We start from the raw sequence: 17,145 nt of genomic DNA on the forward strand, positions 1-17,145 counted from the left end.
AAAGCAGAACTTTTCCGGTTGAAGCAGGATGGCGGGAGGAGGTCAAAGCTCTGGCTGGCTATGTTAAATGGGAAAGTGGTTAAGTCAGGTGATCCAGCTAAAAGATCTACACAAAGTGACTCACAGCTCTTAGTGAAACACTCACATACCTTATACTCCACCTGCCATCTTTGGAACACCCATGAAACTCCATTTCTCATGGGCTGGTTTGCAAAAGGATTGCCTTTTGGCATGGCTTTTAAAATGGCATTTCAAAAAATACCTGGCAGTCTACCGGGATAATAGGATATATACTTGTTTGGCACCTGACAGGAGCATAACATTATCCCGAGAAGGAAAGGGAACAGAAGGAAATGGAAGACATGATGTTAGCCCTCTAGGGTCATGTCCTGAAAGCGGAATTTAAAAACCATTAAGTCCATCAAGAAAAAAATGAACCCAGCCTTTTCCACCCGAATCTCAAAATTTCTGCAAAGTTGGATCTGTCTGATCCTGGGAGAGGCTGCTCTCTGGACAAGGTTTTCTGCAAACAAGCTGACAGGGCCGCACCAGGCCCGAGGTAGAGATGACGCACAGAGCTCTGAGGATGAAACTTTCTGATTTCAGCCATGCCCGGGACCAGCCTTGCAGCTCGAGTCATGCTGTACAGACAGCGCAAAGCTCAGTCACCGGGAAGACAAGGAGGAAGGAATGAAGCAGGAGAGCTGAACGTTCTAGAAAAAACTGTTTTATCAAAATACATACTAACTCCAAACCTGCACAATAACAGTAGGAATAAAATAATTACCAGGGAACCCTGAGTAGCTTTCTCTTTTTTATTTTACCTTCTGCAACTTCATCCAGTAACACAGTAATTTTCTTGTCTTCTAATAATCTATCTTTTAAAAATTTCATGAAAATTCCATTTGCCAACCCAGAATGCTGGATTTCAAAGGCTTCTGCTCCTTGACACCTTAAACACAGCAAAAAGACAGAAATTTTTTAAAAAGTAAACACTTGCCCCATGGGGCTTGCGTAAACACTGATGAACCTCATTTGCTTCTCTGCCTCTCGCGTGACACCCTCATTACAGAGCTGACCTTTCAGCAGGAGCTAAATGCTCTGGGGCTTAGTAAAAAGAAGATGCCGAGACGTGAGGAGCTAAAGGCAATTATTTAACTCATTTATCCTTTCAAGAGTATCAAGGATGAAAATTTATGCCTACATTTCTATGGATATATCTAGGCTTCTAATCTATAATCAAAAAGAAGTCATCGAAAAATGAAGGTTCTCGAACAGGAATGTAAAACCTGCTTACGTGGCGTATCCAAACACAATATTGGCGGTGACTTTTAGCGCGTCCAAGATTGGGATGGTGTCATCATAGTCATTTCTGTTTAAAAGGGAGGAGGGAGAAGGGCAGACACAAATGTGAAAAAAGTTCAACAGCATTTTAAAGAGAGCATAAGTAATAATGAAGAGGTGAAATCTGATAACACTATTCTATTAGATATAATTTAAGATTCTAGATTCAAAATTCCTTTATCAAATCAGGTACATATTTACCCCAAACAATCTAGGGCTCCTCTGCTGTTGAGACAGCAGACAGTCACATCATCTTTTCTCTGGTTAGCTTTAAAACTGGAGTTACATCTGAACTCTAGCACTGGTTTCTGATCGGTAAATGCTGAGCAAGCACAAAACTGTATTTCTGAGAGGAATAATCAATGGTTCTGTTTCTCAGCAACCCAGTGACAAACAGCTTCAAACACCTGGTCTGGCTACACTTTCTGTATCTGCGAGACCAGGACTGACAGAAGCCCCACCTCTATGCGTGCTGTTTCTGTCAATTTCTGGAGAAATAACTGCAGTGATGACTAGAGACATCTACAGGCATTCTGAAGAGTTGAACCTTCTGGAGTATGAATAAATACCCATACCCTTCAGTTCCTCACTTTTGTTCTATAACAAATAGGAAAAAGGTTAACGTAATTAACTACATATAGAGAAAACCTATTTCCTTCTAGTTTCCTTCTTGGTCAGCTTCAATCTCACAATTACAAACTCACAAGCTTAAGTGCTTCTTAGCATTCCTAGGTTTGCCTTAGATTTCACTGTCAAGGCTGATATTTACCTAACTTCGATGAGCTTTGTTTAACAAAGATGAGGCAGTTTACCTTTTCCTACACATGTCCAACAAGAACACATTAAGTCCAGTTTCTTTTTCTTGCATCAATTTCAGTATATTTTGTACACACAGACAGTTTTCAGACCTATATGGATTTGGAGCATCAACAGGGACCATAAAGCTGTTGCCAAAGTTTTCATAACCATGCCCTGCATAATATAATAATCCTGGAAAGGAAAAAAAAGGAGGTAAAAATTAATTCTAAATTGCACTCTGAACATGCATGTAGCACGCTTTAGAAAAAAAACCAGACTTTGTTTTCTTAAAGTTAATGCAAGCTTATTTAAGGATACCCAATTATAAAAACAATGTTAACTAAATTTGAAGACAACAGTCTTCAAGTACTGTATTTTTTTTTTTTTTAAGATTTTATTTATTTATTTGACAGAGAGAGACACAGTGAGAGAGGGAACACAAACGGGGAGTGGGAGAGGGAGAAGCAGGCTTCCCACAGAGCAGGGAGCCTGATGCGGGGCTCCATCCCAGGACCCCGGGATCGTGACCCGAGCCGAAGGCAGATGCTTAACGACTGAGCCACCCAGGCGCCCCTAAATGTAGCTTTTTCTAAGCAAAGAAGGGAAATCTAATTTCATGGATTATTTTTTCTTTTTGTTATGAGATATAAATATCACTAATTTTCCATCTAGAGTCTCTTGAATTAATAATCTAAAATTTGGGTTCCTTTTAGTATTCCATAGATGAGTCATTATTTCTTTACTGAGAAATGATACTATAAAAACTGCACCAAACAACTCTGAAGATTTTCTTGAAGTTTGTTTTGGCTGTACAAAAACTCCCCCAAGAATATCAGTATGGGCTTATTAAAATATTTGATAGAAATACTTGTGAAGACATATTCCTCTGGGCATGCAATCTCTAGGGCCCACTGACATTGCTTTCTCAGAATTCTGGATATGACGACCTCTTTCTATGGTATTCTAACGTTAACAGTAAAAAGGCGTTTAGACAGGGAACAACAGAAAAGCTAATCCTTTGTATCCATAGTCCCTATTCCTAGCAAAGAATGGGGCTTTGAACACTAAAACAATGTGCTTCATTTGGTCCTAGAGGGCGGGACCCCGGTCTACTTGAACTCCTACTAAAATGAGAAACATGGTTCTTTCATGTGTAACATTTCAGGTAAAAAATGACAAAATGGGCAATCCATTTATTAAGTGTGGGTTTATTCTATCTCATCTGTGCCCTGAATGAAATCATGTAGGCATTGAAAGAAATGAAAAAGAAAAGGAAGACAAAGTTCCTGCCCCAGGATGCTTGCAACTCATTCAGTCCTGCTCATGTTGTTAGTTAAAGAACAAAGAAAGTCAGCACATAATGAAATACCATAAATTATGTGATTAAGGAAACCCTGTCCGATAGGAATAGGGTGCAGAGAGGAATCAGTGTGAGGTGAAGCAGCAGTGGGTGGCCTTGAGAGCCTGGGTGCAATCTAGAAAGGCAGAGAAAGAGTGAGGTTCATGAGAGGCAGGCAGAGCAGAAATAAACAAGGTGAGGACGGAGAATGGCAGCTCATAGAAAGGAGACCAGCCTGGCAAGGAATCCAATTATCATTGTAAATGGAAGTGAGTGTGCACTGATAGGGAGCGTTTTGAAAATCATGACACAGGGAGTAGATTTAATACACTAAGCAATGAAGATCAAGTGAAAAGAAAACCCGAAGAATGAGGGAAAATATTTGCAAAGCATGTATCTAAAAGGATAACCCGTGTCTAGAATACATAAAGGACTCTTCAATTTGACCATAAAAAGACAAATACCCACATAAAAAATGGGCAAAGGACCTGAATAAACATTTCTCCAAAGAGGATATACAAATGCAAATAAGTACATGAAAAGCAAAACAAAACTATGAGACACTACTTCGCACTTAACTAGGGCGGCTATATTAAAAACACAGGCAGTAACAAGTGTTGGCAAGGATGTAGAGAAAGTGGAAACCTCATTTACTTCTGGTGGGACTATACAATATACAACAAAGTGCACGCGCTTTGCAAAGAGCTGAGGCAGCTCCTCAAAAAGTTAAACTCAGAATTATCATGTGACCCAGCAACAGCAAACGCAATCCAATCCAAGGTACATACACCCAAGAGAACTGAAAATGTGTGTCCACACAAGAATGTGTACACGAATGTTCACAGCAGTGTTATTTATAACATCCACACAGTTTAAGCAACCTAAATGTCCATCTGATGAGTGGAAATGTGGTAGGCCCATACAGCAGATGATTATCCAGCCATAAAAATAATGCAACAACACGAATGAACCTTGAAAACAGTATGCTAAGTGAAAAAAGCCGGACACAAAAGGACACGTATGGAATGATTCCATTCTATGAAATGTCTCGAAAAGGCGAATCCATAAAGCTAAAAAGTGGATGTGTTGTTGCCAGGGCTTTGGGATAAGGAGGAATGAAGAGTGACTGCTCATGGACATGGGGCTTCTTTTTGGGGTGATGAAATGTCCTGGAATCGGGTGACTGATGCACAACTCTGTGAATATACTAAAAGCTGCTGAATTGTACACTTCAGAAGAGTAAAATGCGTACTTCTTTGTCAAGTACAGGTACCCCTTGCTTTTTAAGTCTGCGTCAGACCACTTGGCTTTTACGGAAGACCTACATTAGTACCTGCTTTTGCTAATCAAAAGAAACCCGAAGAGGATTTCTGCTTTGACGAAAAAAGGCAAAAGCAAAAACAGCACTGAGTGTGTGTTTGCAGCGAGCACAAGCCCCGTAGGGGCAGCGCGAGCGGCACCTCAGGCTCCTTCCCCGGGAAGCACCCTGGGCACCCCAGCAGCAGCCCCAGCTGTGAACGGTGTCTGTGAGCCTCTGGGCTTTGTCTCCATTTGTGTCGTGCATCTGTTAGCAAGATGTGTCCTTAGGTATTAGAGAAGCCTGTTTGGGTCTGGGAACGCTCAAAAAATTTTCCATACAAATGCATGGTAAGTGCTTCTTCACCGTAGGCCACTTGGGCTTATGGAAGGTGTCGCAGGAGTGCTCTGCATTCCCGTAGCGGGGGACCTGCGTACAAGATGGGATGGTCTTCCCCACTGGTCTGTTCACCGCTTCTGAAAGCAAGCTCTGCTTATTTCTAACCTTCATGACCCTGCTCTGGTGACTCCTTCCCATCCACCCAGATCGTGACAAGTCCTCAAGGGTCTTCTCAGGCTCAGAACGCTCGGCAGGTTATTGTCCAGTTTCTAGCTTTCTGACACACCTCAGGCTCGCCCCGCTCTGAAGCCCTGCAGCACCACTCGGGGACACCCTACAGTTCTTTGTAGGTTTAATTTCTTGGATAAAAATCACAATAGACATTAATCTTACACAGTGGTATAGCTTTTTCATGGTTTTGAAAGCACCTTCATATACATGAGCTGATTTTAATCCATATAAGCAACCTTTAAATGATTTATAACCTTATTTTATTCTTTTTTTTTTTTTAAAGACTTTATTTATTTGACACAGAGAGAGACACAGCGAGAGAGGAAACACAAGCAGGGGGAGTGGGAGAGGGAGAAGCAGGCTTCCCGCGGAGGGGGGAGCCTGATGCGGGGCTCGATCCCAGGACCCTGGGACCATGACCCCAGCCGAAGGCAGACGCTTAACGACTGAGCCACCCAGGCGCCCCTATAACCTTATTTTATTCTTGAGGAAATTAAAAAGATCAAATGATTTGCTTAAACTCATAGAGATGCTAGGTATTTGGACTCCAAAAAAGCATTTTTTTTTCTCATTATATTAAGGGACTTATAATTTTGAGAGTATAAGTCATGTTCTTTATTTTCTGTATCTCCTTCAATACCTACACACTCCTTTACCTGGGCTATGGATATAATGGTGACAGAGCCAGAATTTGGATGCTGGCCAGGTCAACCACCGTGTTCCCACAGCACTGTCTCTTAATAATCTACTGCTGCTTTTCTAGGGACCTTTGCTCTAGAAAATACAAAACGTCAGCGTACTGGTTTTTCATGGCTTCACTACACTAATGTTTTAAAAACTCCTTTTTTTTTTTCAAATGAACTCTTGGGCTGAACCTTAATATATTAATGACATATGAAAGCTGGGTTTCTCTAATTGAGGCCTCAAGTGGAATGCTACCTGGTTCAAATCTCCCATCTAAAGATGAAGGAAAAATGGAATTCAGGAAATTATAACAATAGCCACAATATTTTTAGTGGGCCAGGCGCAGGGATCATTTTGTCTTATTTATTCTGCAATCACCTCATTTTATGGTAGTCTACCCACTTCATAAATCCTTTTGGGCTTATGAAACTTAACTAACTTGGTTCTAGTTATACACTGGTCAGCAGAAAGGCCAGAGTGCTGGACACGAACGAGCTTACTTGAGGCCTCCTGCTTCACCACTCAGCTCTGCTGAGCCGAACGACTCCTCTAGAGTAAATAAGGCTTTCGCCATATTCTGACCAGACTCCTTCAATATCCTTTCCACAAAAGCACAGCGAAGCTGCCACAGGAGATGAGTATAGAAAGGCACAGGGTGGGGGAGATACCGAGCCAAACAGTTACTCTCTATACATATGATAACTGGAGATCTTTATCTTCATTTGTCTGTAAGGACATGTAGTAGAAATCAGTTATTCCTGCTCTTCGAGTGTTTTATATGTTTTAGAAGTGAATTACCTATTTTCTGTTCTGTTGCAGTTTTTGCTTCTTCTACAAACCCACGGGCAACAGGATATAAAAGGGCATAAACTTGAGTGTCTGTGCTTTTCACATCTAAAGTTGTTCACGCTGGAATTCCGACGGCTCTGCCTCGGCCTCCCCCCTGCCCCCCCCGCAGGATACTAGCCGGGACCTGGGGCTGCCAACTGGAGGTAAAGGCAAGGTGCAGGAGGACGGCCCTCACCCTCAGGCCTCTACCACACTTTTATGCATTTAATGCAGATGTGCCTGATGTTTGGGGTATTCACAATACTTCAAAATATAATGCAGTCCCCCTGTTAAGACACGAATCAGTAGGATTTAAAAGGCTTCTAGCTTCCTTCAGCTGCCATTTTGCTTTAATATGCTTTTGTATTCTGTACTCCAAGATGATGTTTTTATATTGGGGCAAAGTTTCAGCATCAGCTGAGTTTGTTTTTTTTTAAGATTTTTTAATTTTTTTATTTGACAGAGAGAGAGCACAAGCAGGGGGAGCAGCAGAGGGAGAGGGAGAAGGAGGCTTGGGGGAGCCTCAGCTGAGCTGTTCTTGCCACAGCTTTTTAATATTTCTGATTCTCGACTTTGCAGGGGCAATTAAATGTTTTGATTTAAAAAGCTAGACAAGGGACGCCTGGGTGGCTCAGTTGGTTGGGCATCTGCCTTCGGCTCAGGTCATGATCCCGGGATCCTGGGATCAAGTCCCGCATTGGGCTCCTTGCTCAGTGGGGGAGGCCGTTTCTCCCTCTGCTTGTCACTCCCCCTGCTTGTGCTCTCTCTCTGACAAATAAATAAATAAAAACTTAAAAAAAAAAGCTAGACAAAGGGCTTAAAGCTAAGGTGATAATGTCAGTAAGAAATGAGCATAATCAGGGGCGCCTGGGTGGCTCAGTCGTTAAGCGTCTGCCTTTAGCTCAGGTCATGATCCCGGGGTCCTGGGATCGAGCCCCACATCGCGCTCCCTGCTCGGGGAAATTATTAGAAATTATTGAAGTAAAATAATTTGAAAGATACAGAAACTAAACCGATACTTTCTATTTATCCCCGGCATGCCTAATGACAGGCCTGAAGATGCCTCTGTGCTGGTGGTCGTTTGTGAGCACAGGGTACCACTGTGCGTGCACCCCGGGAGATACAGCTCAGATAATCCCGCTGCTGGCCTTCCGTGTGTGCTTCTACCCAGTACAAGTAACTTACCGAAGAAATTACTACTGAAGGCATATTCTGGCTCTTTAAAAAATCTTTACCATAGGGCGCCTGGGTGGCTCAGTTGGTTAAGCGACTGCCTTCGGCTCAGGTCATGATCCTGGAGTCCCGGGATCGAGTCCCGCATCGGGCTCCCTGTTTGGCGGGGAGTCTGCTTCTCCCTCTGACCCTCCTCCCTCTCATGCTCTCTGTCTCTCATTCTCTCTCTAATAAATAAATAAAATCTTTAAAAAAAAAAAAAAATCTTTACCATAAACGTGGTGTTCTTAACATTTAAATGAGAGAATGAGTAAAACGATTACAAATTTACCATTAGAATTTTTGTGGAGGTCCACCTTTAACTATGTTTGTGTAGAGCTTTCGTTTACAAATTGTTTTTTTTTTTTTTAAGATTTTATTTATTTATTTGACAGAGAGAGACACAGCGAGAGAGGGAACACAAGCAGGGGGAGTGGGAGAGGGAGAAGCAGGCTCCCCGCAGAGTAGGTAGCCCGATGCGGGACTCGATCCCAGGACCCTGGGATCATGACCTGAGCTGAAGGCAGTCGCTTAACCAACTGAGCCACCCAGGCGCCCCACAAATTGTTTTCATATGCTTCATTCACCAACATATCCTTGCTAAATTCCAGTTCCCATTAAAGGACTAGAAAATACCAGGCAATAGTCAGAAAAAGGAATAAAACATACAGAATGTACACTTGGTTCCCTTTGTACTACACACGCACACACACACGTGCACACACGCACACACCCAGCAGGACTGTACACATATGACTATACAATGTGCTGTCTGGTCACTGAGCTTCACTGTACTTGAATTTTATCAATAAAAAAATCACCTAAGATAGGAATAAGAACAATATTGTTTTGATAAAACAACAGACATGAAAGTAAAGACGTTGAGCTAATTAGTAATTCCCATGGAACTACAGAATGAAGATCAAATCCATCATTTTTACAAGAAGAAAACTCTTCAGTTGGACGTACTTACCACACCGTTCTCTGATTTTTATCTCTTAACCTAACTTAACTTGTACAATGAAGAGTGGATAATTATAAAAACAAAGATTATAAATATCTTACCATATACTCCTTTGTCTAAAAGTAGTAAAAATTCATCCACAGCATTTCGCATCTCATATTCAGTAAGATCCAACAGTGAAACAACTTTGAAATCTAGTTGTCTTAACAAGTTGGTCAATTCATACACATCCACCAAAGGAGCTTTAAGCTTGGGGTGCTCCCAGTAATTCATATTTCCTATCAAAAGAGCAACCTTGTCCTTTGCTGTTAAAAAAAAAAAAAAAAAGAGAGGGGATTTAGAGGAGGATATAAAGATTAAAATAAAACCTATGGAAGTGGTATAATTATAATAAGACATATACTTTACAAACAAGATCTCATTATTTAATTTCATTCTAGAACTATCACTTTATGTAGTAGGCCACTTTATACGGTATACTCTCCTGAGGAACACGGGTTGATAACTGATGAAACGAAACTTATTGATGTTTTTGAGAACCAGGCAAAGGATATTTATGAGCAGCATATGAAGCGTAATGGTAACACATATTAAATTAATACTTTTTTTCAGTTAGTAAAGAAATTAGTAAAGAATATTCAACTAGACTTTTAGAGCAAATTTAAACAAGCAATGTTAGTAAATTGGGTTCCCATCAAATTAGGTTCTGTTTTGCTGACAGTGGAAAGAGGCTAAAAACAAAAGAAATACCAAAAAGAGGAACAGGACAAATTCTCGTCAGAGCAAGTATGGGGAAAACCAAAGAGGGAGAAAAGCAGGGACTTAACAAGAACTCTATCTGTATTTTTTCAGATGATGTACTGTCTCCTTTCGGCTTCCTTAAAAAAACAAAACAAAACAAAAACATCCTGTTTGGGAGACCTTGGGGATACGTGAAGACCTTTTGTATGAATATCTTAACAGTTTATTTTCTGACCTTAGTGCAGAGACTTTGCTCAAAGATGTACTCTCGTATGAGGAATTTCTGTTTTTAAGGGGCAAACAGACCCACACCTATGCCTTAGAAAGTACCAGCTAGCTTTACCACGTGTAGAGCTTGTCCTGAAGTGGCTGTAGAAGGCTGGTCTGGGGTGCTGTTAGTGGACAGAGATCGGAGACCGTGCCCTGAAGGGAGGAACCTGTGAGGACCGGCAGTGGGGACGTGCAGCGCAGGTTCAGGCGCAAACCGTGCCAGAGGTGCCAGGAAGCAGCGGACAAGGTGTAACCAGGGCACCTGGCAGAGCCCAGCCAACTGGCTGAGGAGCCGCACAGGGCAGGATTGGGAGCCGCCGACTGACACAGGCCAGGACTAGGTGACCATCCTCTGTCACTAAATGCTGCTCAGTAGTTTCTTTATAAATGATGACTACTACTCTCCTGAAATTGAAACAGGCATAAATAATCCCATTGCTGACTTGATGTCTGCAATATGGGGTAGAATTTCAGATGTTTCAAATCATTAAATTGATGAAAAATCTTTGGTAAAATGTCTTTTCTTTCCACAGAACATTTAGGACCAGTGTTAAGCCAGGTCTGGAGAAAAACCAGTGCCAACTCTAGAACGGGGCTCTCTCAGAGTGAAAGAAAACCCCACTTTGTGAAAAGCCTCAATCTTGTCATGACATCTTTATTCTAACATTCACAGTCTTAGAGGCTTCCTGCAAGTTGCCTATTGTTATTAGTACATGTATTTTAGAAAAAAATGAAATCATACTTAAACATTTCTAATTCAGTAAAAGTCACTTCAAGGCCTACATAAATGATAATTTTTTATTCAAAAGAAAAGGTCAATTATCAAGACTATTTAAAACACAAAGATTCAGACATAAAGTTGCTACTGAACTGCCTTTAGTTCTAAAAATCATTGAAAAAGTTGAGGACACTCAGGATAGAATTCAATAGGAGGCAGTATAAAACTTAATGTTGCTTTTGTTTGTTTTAATTTCTTCTTAAATAAACTAAATCTGTGCTCTTACATCAAAGTACCCACTGTATGGCAAGACTGTTAGCTGGCTAATCCACAGAAAGAAAATTCTCAGTGCATTTTTTGTGAGTCCATCAACCCCATCAGAATTTAGACCCGTCGATACAGTGACAGACTCAGTGCAGTCTACCTCTAAGTGGGGGAAGTAAGAGAATGTGTGTGTGGCTTACATGCTACAGCCCAAATCACGGGTCCCAAAGTTATGCAGGTAGTAAAGTGTTTGTAAATCATTTTTTTTTGATGGAATATTATAATTATTATTATTATTTTTTAAAGATTTTATTTATTTATTTGACAGAGATAGAGAAACAGCGAGAGAGGGAACACAAGCAGGGGGAGTGGCAGAGGGAGAAGCAGGCTTCCCACTGAGCAGGGAGCCCGACATGGGGCTCGATCCCAGGACCCCAGGATCATGACCTGAGTCGAAGGCAGATGCTTAACGACTGAGCCACCCAGGCGCCCCTACTAATTTAATTCTAATATACGTCCTAGACTAAGTTTTACTGGCAAAAAACAATTATAAGAAATATAACCGAAAAAAAAATTCACTGGCGTCTAGGGGGAAAGACCAGTTTTCAAACTAAGCATGTTTTTTGCTAATGTCAACTCTTTATTCATGGATTTAGTCATCTATTTAGAAAGAACACTCGGTACAGTTTACAGAAGGCCAGGGTTCAACAATTTAAGAACTATGTGGCTCAAAATATATGTATCAGTAGTTGACCATGGCACCTTAAAAGAATTTTACCCAATTACAGTTTTTAACAGCCAATTCCTAAAATGTCTTAGAGCACTTTCTCGAGTGTAATGGTAATAAAGATGATGGGTAAGTAAATCTTACCTTGCTCAATCTACTTGTGATACAGTTCCTGAGTGACAGGCGAACTGGGGTGCATTTGGAATAGAGAAGCAGACTGCAGTGGTCAACGTAAGAGATGACAAAGACCCATGCCAGGAATTGGTTGTAGAAAGGAAAAGGAAAAGCCAGACTTTAGAGATACGACAGAGAAAGAAGTGGTAAAATGCAAAGTTGGGGAGATAAGGGCAAGGAATCAAAGACAATTTCAAAATAGCAACTACATAAGCAATTCATGATGGCTTGCAAGTGATAAAATAGAGGGAAGAAATCTTCTGAAGAAAAACATTTACTGTAAGAGCCACCCACAACTTCTTGAACACAAACCATTTATTGGAAAAAGGAAACAAAATTGCCAGTTGATTAAGCAACAGAATAATAAAACCACTTCAGAAAGCTATTTTAACTACATGATCCTCGGCATCTTCCAAAGCTTAATGCAATGTATTCTTCAAAAACGGGTACAATGTTACTGTATTAATTCCATGTGTAATTACTTGAATAGTGCGTTATTCATCTTACCTCCTCTAAAATAAGTAATATTTGTAAGTACCTGGAAAAGAACCTGATACAGATTAAGTGCTATTTAGGTATTTGTTAAGTATAAAAACACTTGGCTATCAAAAATTGAGTATTAGCACCAAATTTGACTGACTATACAGTCCTTGTTGGTCTGCACAAAATCTTTTAATCTCTATGTCCTATAAAGTCAAGTCGAAGCCTACCTCTCCAGATGTGGTAGAAGGTGTGGTGACCTCCAAGGAGCCACGCTATCCTTGCCCTCAGGGTATAGACCCGCAAGCCAGCTCCGGCCCCGAACCTGGGCTGCCTTGTGATTCTCTCTGAACAACATAATTTGGCGTGACACTTGCCAGTTCTGGGTCTAAACTTAGGAAGTCCAGACGACTCCCACTTTTGAGACCCAGACACCATGTAAAGAAAAAATTTAGCTACACAGCAAGACTATGTGGGGAAGGAGGGGAGGACGGGGAGGGGGAGAGAGTGAAGTAGGCCCAAGGTTGTACAACGGGAAGACAGAGGAGTACGAGACCCTTCTAAGGGGGCAGCCACTTTTTAGCACAGCTAAGCTACCCCTCAAAAGCTACCACTTTTCAAAAGAACCTAGAAATCTAAATTTTGATATAATACCTGATTAATGACAACTGATTCTGTTAAAAAATACTGTATGGACTCCCCTCCCCATCCCCACCCCCCACAAAGGTTACCCAGTTTGTGCCCTTTTCTCTGTGGTCTGTGGTAATCTCATGTATGCTACTGCTTGGTCTGAATTTCCATCTCTATGCTGATGATGCTCCTAACTCTACCTCTAATCCTGTTCCCGCTCCCCGCCCCTCCGAGCTCCAGATCCATATACACAAATGCCTGCTGTATATCTTCACCTAGATGTGATCAAATACCTCATACAGGTTACGTCTCAAATGGATAGTCATCTACCCTCTGGATCTTGCCTTCCATTCTGTATTCTCTAACTCAGTGGACTATTATTGCTGCCCACCTAGTGGGACAACCAGGAATCCAAGCAGACATGGTGATTCCTCTCTACTTTTTATGCCCTATAGCAAGGTCATGAGAACAGCTTACTGATTCCATCGCCTAAAGGTCTTCCGAGTCTGCTCTGTCTTCTGCATTCCCACTGGTACCATCCTTGTTTAGATTCCCATGATTTCTTATCTAGACTATTGCAACAGTCTCTTAATTTTTCTCCTAACCAAAACATTGTCTCCCTCCAGTTTACCTTCTCCACCCATACAAGGCTGGCCTTTCAGAGAGACAAATCACAGCCCTCTATCAACAAGTTTCCTTCCAATGGCTTGCATGAGAAACGGGGCTCCTCAAGGGCTGGCGTCTTCCGACTTCTCTCCCACCTTCTCTTTGTGCTCTAGAGGACTGTGTGTTACTTGCAGTTCCCAAAATACAGCATACCAGCTCATTCTCTACAACGGTGTGCTTGCAATTTCATGCTTCCTCTGTCTGAAAGGTCCTTCTAGTCATTCTTTTTTTTTTTTTTAATTTTTAAGTAATCTCTACACCCAAGGCGGGGCTTGAACTCATAACCCTGAGATCAAGAGTTGCACACTCCACTGACTGAGCCAGCCAGGTGCCCCTCTACTCATTCTTTAAAATATAAAGCTGCTATTGCAACCTCTCCTGCTTCCCCGATCTCTAACCTCACTAAGACACAGGATTAATCACTTCTATGTAACATGTGCAAGTTTCTTGTTTACCTAGTTGTTTGTTTGCATGCTGCCAAAACAAAGAAATTGCTCCACAGAAGTTGACTAGGTCCCAGAAACTGAATTCATAATCTTTTTAAGATCCCTGTTCTACAATTTCTTTTACAAATATCCAAAATAAAACATTTGGTCTCAGTGTCATTTAAATATTTATAATGTCAAATTAAAATATCTTGAATCCCCCTCATGACCACCATAAAAGCATTATAAAACTGCATTTTGACCCAGCATTTTATTTACTTATTTAAAAAAAGATTTTATTTATTCATTTTAGAGAGAGAGAGAAAGCTTGCGAGTGGGGTGGGGAGGGGCAGAAGGAGAAGAAGAGAGAGAATCTCACGCAGATTCTGCGAGATCACAACGTGAGCTGAAACCAAGAGTTGGACGCCCAACTGACTGAGCCACCCATGTGCCCCTATTTTGACCAAGCATTTTATTTACTTATTTATTAAGCAGGCATGGAGCCCAATGTGGGGCTTGAACTCACGACCCTGAGATTGAGACCTGAGTTAAAATCAAGAGTCAGACACTTAACCAACCAAGCCACCCAGGCACCCCTGGACCAAGCATTTTAAAGCTCTACTCACCCAAAGGCTGATCAGCTGTTTGCTCTTTACTGTCTACAAAAAGATAAAAATATAAAAAAGATAAGGTGTTTTTGTCCATGATACAAACATCTGCAGGGTTAAAGATATATGGAAACAATGAACAATAACATCAGCAGCATCAAAAGACAGAATGTGGTTTCTAACAGCTAACTAATAATTTTAATATTTTCAGATTATTTTTTTTTAAAGATTTTATTTATTTATTTGACAAAGAGAGACACAGCGAAGAGGGAACACAAGCAGGGGGAGTGGGAGAGGGAGAAGCTGGCTTCCCACCGAGCAGGGAGCCCGACATGGGGCTCGATCCCAGAACCCTGAGAGCATGACCTGAGCCGAAGGCAGACGCTTAACGACTGAGCCACCCAGGAGCCCCTAATATTCTTGATAAATATACCTGGATGGACAGAGTAGAATCAGGACAGGGGACTGTTTTGGTAATTAATGACCATAGCTGGGGGTAGTAATCTTTAATATGCTAGGGAGAAATTAGTCTGGAAATGGTGGGTGGTGGTACTAAGCAGTAGCAGGAATGGTCAGCAGTTACTGAAGACTTGCCTGGTACTGTTCTAGGTGTTTTAAATATAATGGATTTAGATAAGCCTCATCTTGTCTATGAGGTATATACTTCCTCCATAATATAGATAAGGAATCTGAGGCACAGGGAGATTGAGTCATTTGCTCAAAGTAATTGAGCTTCTAAGTCTCACTCCATAGTCCATGCTCTTTGCCATCTACATACATAAAATGAAAATAAATACGACCATGCAGGAAAAGATGCAGGGAAAGATGGGAGTTGAGTCAATAATGTGTCTACTATTATAGACAGGGTAACTCTGTTTGCATTCTTAATAATATATGTAACTATAGGAATCTATTAAAAGTTCATTAAAAATTTTCTTTTTCAAAAACTCAGTGTTGGGGGCATCTCTTGATTCTTGAGGAATAAGGATATAATGAAAGAGGGGGCCAGGAAAATCTTAGAAGCTTAGTGGTGGTTTCTCACAAAAGTTTTCCTGAAATAACTTTTCACAGTGTTCGTTGAACAGCAAGAAATGAGAGACCAACTTAGGAAAAGAGGATTCTAATGAGACCGAGAGAAACAACTAGCTCCATCACTGCATGGGTCTGGATGTCTGAAGCACACGTCCCTGGGAGGCCCCTCAGGAGGACAGCATACGCGTAACAGAGGCCTTCCGGTTTGGCTCATTTGCATCTGTGTAATGGGCACAGCCCGATCATCACTTGCGATAATAGAGGTTTATTAGTAAAATATGGGCACGAAACTAAGCAGACTAGTTACGGTGCTAAAATAATGAGAAATAACATGTGAGAAGACGAGGGATCACTGTAAATATTAAATGATGTAACTGACTTCTTAAACTACTCCTGTAAGGTTTTAGTTTCAGATATTTTCACAGGCTCCATCACTGCGTTTCAGGATCTCAGGCCCATGCTGATGTCCCCTATCTTTACGTGGTCTTCAGTATTACTATGCTTTTCACCATAGTTGAGGCTTTCCTTTCAGCTTTAATCAGAAATCTGATTAAAATTGGCGAGAGTAATGAATACTTCTGCCATCAGTCTCTCTCTTATTATTTTTTTTTTTAAGATTTTATTTATTCATTTGACAGAGAGAGACACAGCGAGAGAGGCAACACAAGCAGGCGGAGGGGGAGAGGGAGAAGCAGGCTTCCCGTGGAGAAGGGAGCCTGACGCGGGGCTTGATGCCAGGACTCTGGGATCATGACCTGAGCCGAAGGCAGACGCTTAACGACTGAGCCACCCAGGCGCCCCTCTTTTTTTTTTTTAAAGATTTTATTTATTTGAGAGAGAGAGGGAGATAGCAATAGCATGAGTGGAGGGGAGAGGGAGAGAGAGAAACAGACTCCCTGCTAAGCAGGAAGCCCACCTTGGGGCTTGATCCCAGGACCCCAGGATCATGACCTGTGCCAAAGGCAGATGCTTAACCAACTGAGCCACCCAGGCGTCCCTGCTGTCCATCTCTTAATGGTCCATGACGACCTATTTCTCTGTATAACACCAATGATTCTCAATCACACACCTTTTACTTCAAATAAAGACACTCCAGGGGTGCCTGGGTGGCTCAGTTGGTTAATCAACTGCCTTCCGCTCAGGTCATGATCCCAGGGTCCTGGGATCGAGCCCCACATCAGGCTCCTTGCTCGGCGGGGAGCCTGCTTCTCCCTCTTCCTCTACCTGCCACTCCCCCTGCTTGTGTTCTCTCTCTCTTTCTCTCTCTGTGTCAAGTAAATAAATAAAATCTTAAAAAAAAAAAAGACACTCCATTAACTGCCTTTTTATGACAGAGTTATACACAATGATAAAAACATACATTGATATTTTCTC

The 17,145-nt window shown here is 41.5% G+C and overlaps 1 protein-coding gene across 2 annotated transcripts in view; it reads right to left on the minus strand.

The window, feature by feature from the left end:
• Nucleotides 1–17,145, minus strand: part of MALT1 (MALT1 paracaspase) — a 57,766-nt gene that overhangs the window by 9,073 nt on the left and 31,548 nt on the right. For both annotated transcript variants that reach the window (XM_081801116.1, XM_081801115.1), the window contains 5 exons: nt 14,758–14,790; nt 9,138–9,341; nt 2,157–2,334; nt 1,298–1,372; nt 825–952 (listed from right to left, as the gene is read on the minus strand). In XM_081801116.1, coding sequence (XP_081657242.1) covers nt 825–952; nt 1,298–1,372; nt 2,157–2,334; nt 9,138–9,341; nt 14,758–14,790 — 618 coding nt within the window. The remainder of the gene's footprint in view (nt 1–824; nt 953–1,297; nt 1,373–2,156; nt 2,335–9,137; nt 9,342–14,757; nt 14,791–17,145) is intronic.

The sequence above is a fragment of the Leptonychotes weddellii genome, chromosome 13, assembly GCF_054177405.1.
Source record: "Leptonychotes weddellii isolate Sample4059 chromosome 13, ASM5417740v2, whole genome shotgun sequence".
NCBI lineage: Eukaryota > Metazoa > Chordata > Mammalia > Carnivora > Phocidae > Leptonychotes > Leptonychotes weddellii.